This window comes from Diplotaxodon limnothrissa, linkage group LG11 (genome assembly GCF_057381915.1).
Source record: "Diplotaxodon limnothrissa isolate DT_005_m linkage group LG11, D_limnothrissa_male_GT1.1, whole genome shotgun sequence".
In the NCBI taxonomy this organism is placed as follows: domain Eukaryota; kingdom Metazoa; phylum Chordata; class Actinopteri; order Cichliformes; family Cichlidae; genus Diplotaxodon; species Diplotaxodon limnothrissa.
The window spans coordinates 34,559,303-34,564,247 of NC_140606.1; the positions used below are offsets into that span (position 1 = coordinate 34,559,303).

General features: G+C 54.5%; 1 protein-coding gene across 1 annotated transcript; it reads right to left on the reverse strand.

Annotated features, from left to right (window-relative positions):
• Window positions 1-3,644: 3,644 nt before the first annotated feature.
• LOC146623340 (uncharacterized) lies at window positions 3,645-4,677 on the reverse strand. The gene is made up of 2 exons (XM_085364945.1): window positions 3,832-4,677; window positions 3,645-3,737 (listed from the first exon to the last, which is right to left on the reverse strand). Exons 1-2 carry the CDS (start codon window positions 4,675-4,677, stop codon window positions 3,645-3,647), a joined length of 939 nt encoding a protein of 312 aa, XP_085221071.1.
• Window positions 4,678-4,945: the final 268 nt, after the last annotated feature.

Consider the following 4,945-nt stretch of genomic DNA (forward strand, 5'->3'; position numbering starts at 1 on the left):
CACTGGAAAGGACACCTCTTCAAGCCGGTTAGGTCTCCTTAATTAGAACACATGATCTAGCTTTTGGAGAAGCACAAATGTAATTTTGGTCACAATCAATGAAGTTTCATATCTTATCTTCACAACAATGACATGGCTTTAAGTAGTGTCAGCTCTAGCTGATTTGCTGAACAGATGTCTTACTGAGCATATTGTATTGGAAAGTTTGCTTAAAAGGTCACACAGATGGGTGAATAATCTACCGAAGGAAGCAAAGGCCAGGAAACCAACAAAGGAAATACAATAAACCAACTGAAACTCTGAATCTAACTTTACGTAGAACGATGTCTTTATCTACAGTGCTGAACGTGTCCTTTTGTGGTGCTGAAGCAAAAATTAGATGTAATATTAGCAGTCACTTGCTGCTACTTATTGTTATTGTGGCTGCTGCTTATATAGGATTGCAGCTGACGGGTAGGAGTCTCAGCTCACCCACAGGGAATTATTATTCTCCCAGTCTGTTTTTATCCCTGGTGGGAGTGACAATATCAAAACACAAGTGCCAAAGCAGCTATGTAGACATTACTCATTAACATAAACCATTCAAAATGTTCATAATATCAGGCACAAAGACATAAATGGAGCTTAGTGTTTGTTCAGGCAGTCAACAAATCCCAGCAGATCAGGCGATCACAATGCCAGCCTCATCAGCTGATGGCTCAGCTGTCTATACATCCAATTGATTAATCTCATCTAAGGTGCTCTTTTTAAGCTTCTTTGGCCTGTCCACATCAGCTGCACATTTTCTTTGCGTCCCGCCTCACCTCAACTAAATTAAAAGGTCTGTTGCCACTGATGCCTGTTGCTGCCAAATATAAACTTTTATAAAAATGAATACCAGATTTGACTGAATTAATTTTCTACCAAACAAAACAGAAACAAAAATTCTTGCTTTTCCAATAAAATAATCAGCACAATTAGTTAGTTTCAATTACTTTAAATTTGAAAAGAGATATAAGTGTATTCAGCTTCTAATGCTGGCAATAGACTGTGGTGCAGCTTACTGAGCTGGTTTGCAATAATAACTTCACTGAAAGACTTTTTGTTATTGTGTTTCATTATTGCGTTTCCACTCAGAGCTGCTAAAACAAAGCTGAGAGTATTCAAGTTCACATCCCAGAGCTCGTTTCTGTCTTTCAGTCGGTGATGTAAACTGATCTCATTGTGTCACAAGTGGTGCACTCATGCCTTGTGCCACATACTGCATCATGGTTATGAATTTCAGAGTTAACCGTATTCTGACAATTCAAAGTGTTCTTACTGTCACGGTCCGCTGTGACGGACCGAGTGGAAAGTGCGTGGAGGACTCAGGTGCAGACACGAGTGATAAGGAAGTGGACTTAAACAAAAGCGAGCCTTTTATTGTGGCTGATGAAAACACAGAAGCAAACCAGAATAAGGGCAGCACAAGAGCAATAACTAAACAGAAACCTAAACTGGGAATAAACTAAGGTAAGACTATGACTTGGAATATAATAGACCGGGCATGGAAACACGGAGGGTGGGAACACAGACGACGCGATACAGACTGTACGAAACACAGAGACTAAATACACATGAGGGAAGATCAGGGGAAGTGGATGCACACGGGGAACACAGGTGACACTGATAATCATAACAAGACACGGCAGGAGTGAACGTAACACTGATGGGAGATGGGCAAAGTAAAGCAGGAAGTACACAGAGGTTCAAACAGGAGGAGAGAGAGCACGGGGAGAACGCAGACATAACGGGCTGGGGAAAACATAGAATAAAGCACAAAGAGAGACGAGGGCTCATAAATACACAGAGGGGCACACAGGGGGTAAGAGTCACGAAGGGAAAACACATAAGGAACAACGTAACAGATCGACCCAGGAAGCATGGCCTAAATAAAGAACAAAATACAAAAATACATGAAAACTAAGAATACTGGGCCCACATGGCCCAGGACCATGACACCACCACCCCCTAAAGGGCTGGCTCCCGACAGCCCAAACCCGAGAAACAAAACACAAGCGAAACAGAAAACACCCCACCCAGGGCGGGAGGCGGGGGACCAGGACGGAGGGAACAAAACGAACCAAAAACAAGGAGCACGAGAACAAAACTGAGTCCACAAATACACAAAAGAGTCCAGAACAGGAAGGCGAACGTCCAAAGAGGCCCGAAGGCCAACCCGAGAGGCGACAACACAAAAGTCCAGTCCAACCGTTCCGGAGGCCGGCCACGGGAAAGGTGGCCACGGCGACAGAACAGATCCGGAGGCCGACCGCGCGGAAGGCAGCGGCGGCGGCGAAGCAGTTCAGGGGGCCGACCGCGCGGAAGGCAGCGGCGGCGGCGAAGCAGTTCAGGGGGCCGACCGCGCGGAAGGCAGCGGCGGCGGCGAAGCAGTTCAGGGGGCCGGCAGTGCGCAAGGCGGCGGCTCTCCAGTGTCAGGCGTACTGGCCGAGGCCCGGTGGGCGCGGGACCAGACGCAGCACAGGCTGCAGCGGACGCAGCACAGGCTGAGGCTGCAGCAGACGAAGACTCTGAGGCTGCAGCAAACGAAGGCTCTGAGGCTGCAGCAGACGAAGGCTCTGAGGCTGCAGCAGACGAAGGCTCTGAGGCTGCAGCTGACGAAGGCTCTGAGGCTGCAGCTGACGAAGCACAGGCTGGAGCTGCAGCTGACGAAGCACAGGCTGGACCAGGCGTAGCAGAAGGTGGCTGGATGGGCTCCTCGGGCCCTCCAGCAGACGAGGCGTGAGGCCGGACGGGCTCCTCGGGCCCTCCAGCTGAGACAGGAGGCTGAACGGGCCCCTCGGACCCTCCAGCTGACGAGGAAGGTTGCTGAACGGGCCCCTCGGACCCTCCAGCGGAGACAGGAGGCTGAACGGGCCCCTCGGACCCTCCAGCTGACGTGGCATGAGGCTGGTGCGGTTCTCCAGAACCCCCAGCTGACGAGGAAGGTTGCTGAACGGGCCCCTCGGACCCTCCAGCGGAGACAGGAGGCTGAACGGGCCCCTCGGACCCTCCAGCGGAGACAGGAGGCTGAACGGGCCCCTCGGACCCTCCAGCTGACGAGGCTTGAGGCTGAACGGGCCCCTCGGACCCTCCAGCAGAGACAGGTGGCTGAACAGGCTCCTCGGGCCCTCCAGCTGACGAGGCTTGAGGCTGAACGGGCCCCTCGGACCCTCCAGCGGAGACAGGTGGCTGGATGGGCTCCTCGGGCCCTCCAGCAGACGAGGCGTGAGGCTGAACGGGCCCCTCGGACCCTCCAGCGGAGACAGGTGGCTGAACAGGCTCCTCGGGCCCTCCAGCTGACGAGGCTTGAGGCTGAACGGGCCCCTCGGACCCTCCAGCGGAGACAGGTGGCTGGATGGGCTCCCCGGGCCCTCCAGCGGAGACAGGTGGCTGAACGGGCCCCTCGGACCCTTCAGCTGACGAGGCTTGAGGCTGAACGGGCCCCTCGGACCCTCCAGGTGAGACAGGTGGCTGAACGGGCCCCTCGGACCCTCCAGCTGAGACAGGTGGCTGAACGGGCCCCTCGGACCCTCCAGCTGAGACAGGTGGCTGAACGGGCCCCTCGGACCCTCCAGCGGGAACAGACGGCTGAGGTAGAAGGCAGTCTGAGGCGGAGAGAAAGCTCACGCCATTCCTAGCAGGCTCAGAAGCAACCTGTACTGCCGACGTGTGGACCCCTTTCGCCGTCTCATGAACCTGGGCTTCATGTGGTGCGACTAAGAGAGCAACGCTAGAAAAAGTCCCAGATTTTACAGAGTCAAAAACATGGTCTGTGATTTCGTTGCGTGCTCCTTCAAAGCAGTCACACACAGTTCCTTCAGCTCTGGAGCCCAGTTCCGTTATAGTCTCCGGCCCCGGCAAATCAATGCTCGTCTCACTCTGTTTCATAGAAGGGACGTGAGGCACGGAAACGCAGTCACTCACCGGAGTTAATGCGGTGCAACGGCGGCGCCGGCGCCGCCCCCTTCTGGTAGCTGGCGCGATGGGCGCTGACGGCACCAATGCAGAGGGTGACGTAGCGGCGATCTCCCCGTTGTCCGCCCACATCCTTGCCAGAATTGAGGCAGGCGAAGTAAAGTCTAAGCGGCTTGGAGACGGCGAGCGGCTGGTAGGCTGTGCAGCAGGTGAGAGTACCTCCTCTGGGATGAGCCAGGGTTTCCACCGGAGCTCGTCCTCCCGATAAGCCCGTAACACCTGCTGACGCTCATCGTCCCCGAAGTCTATGGCCTCCACCGCCTCCGTGTGCCGGTTAGTGCAGCATGACGGTGGCGGAAACGAGGAAGCCAATCCACGGTGAGGCGATGGCTGAGTGGAAGTGGGCCTCAGCGTTCCCCCTGTCGCAGCCTCTGGCTCATGAGGCAGCGGCGCCGACACCCGTTTACGGGGTGGAGGTGTGGGTGCTGAGGCGGCATCCAGGACCCTCTGGGCCAGCGCACGGGCACGAAGCTCCTCCTTCAGGGGGCCCAGGGAGTCAAATGCCTCGACGAGGCGGGGGAGCTGTCGCAACCGCGGCTCCCGCGACATAATGGCGTCCACGGCCGCCAATCCCGTGGAAACCACTCTCGGATCCGTGCATCCGATGATGCGATCCATTACGCGGCAGAGCCTGTTCAGCTCCTCTCCCACCTCCTCCGAAATGTCCGCTGAGTCCGACATGGTCGCGTCGTACTGTCACGGTCCGCTGTGACGGACCGAGTGGAAAGTGCGTGGAGGACTCAGGTGCAGACACGAGTGATAAGGAAGTGGACTTAAACAAAAGCGAGCCTTTTATTGTGGCTGATGAAAACACAGAAGCAAACCAGAATAAGGGCAGCACAAGAGCAATAACTAAACAGAAACCTAAACTGGGAATAAACTAAGGTAAGACTATGACTTGGAATATAATAGACCGGGCATGGAAACACGGAGGGTGGGAACACAGACG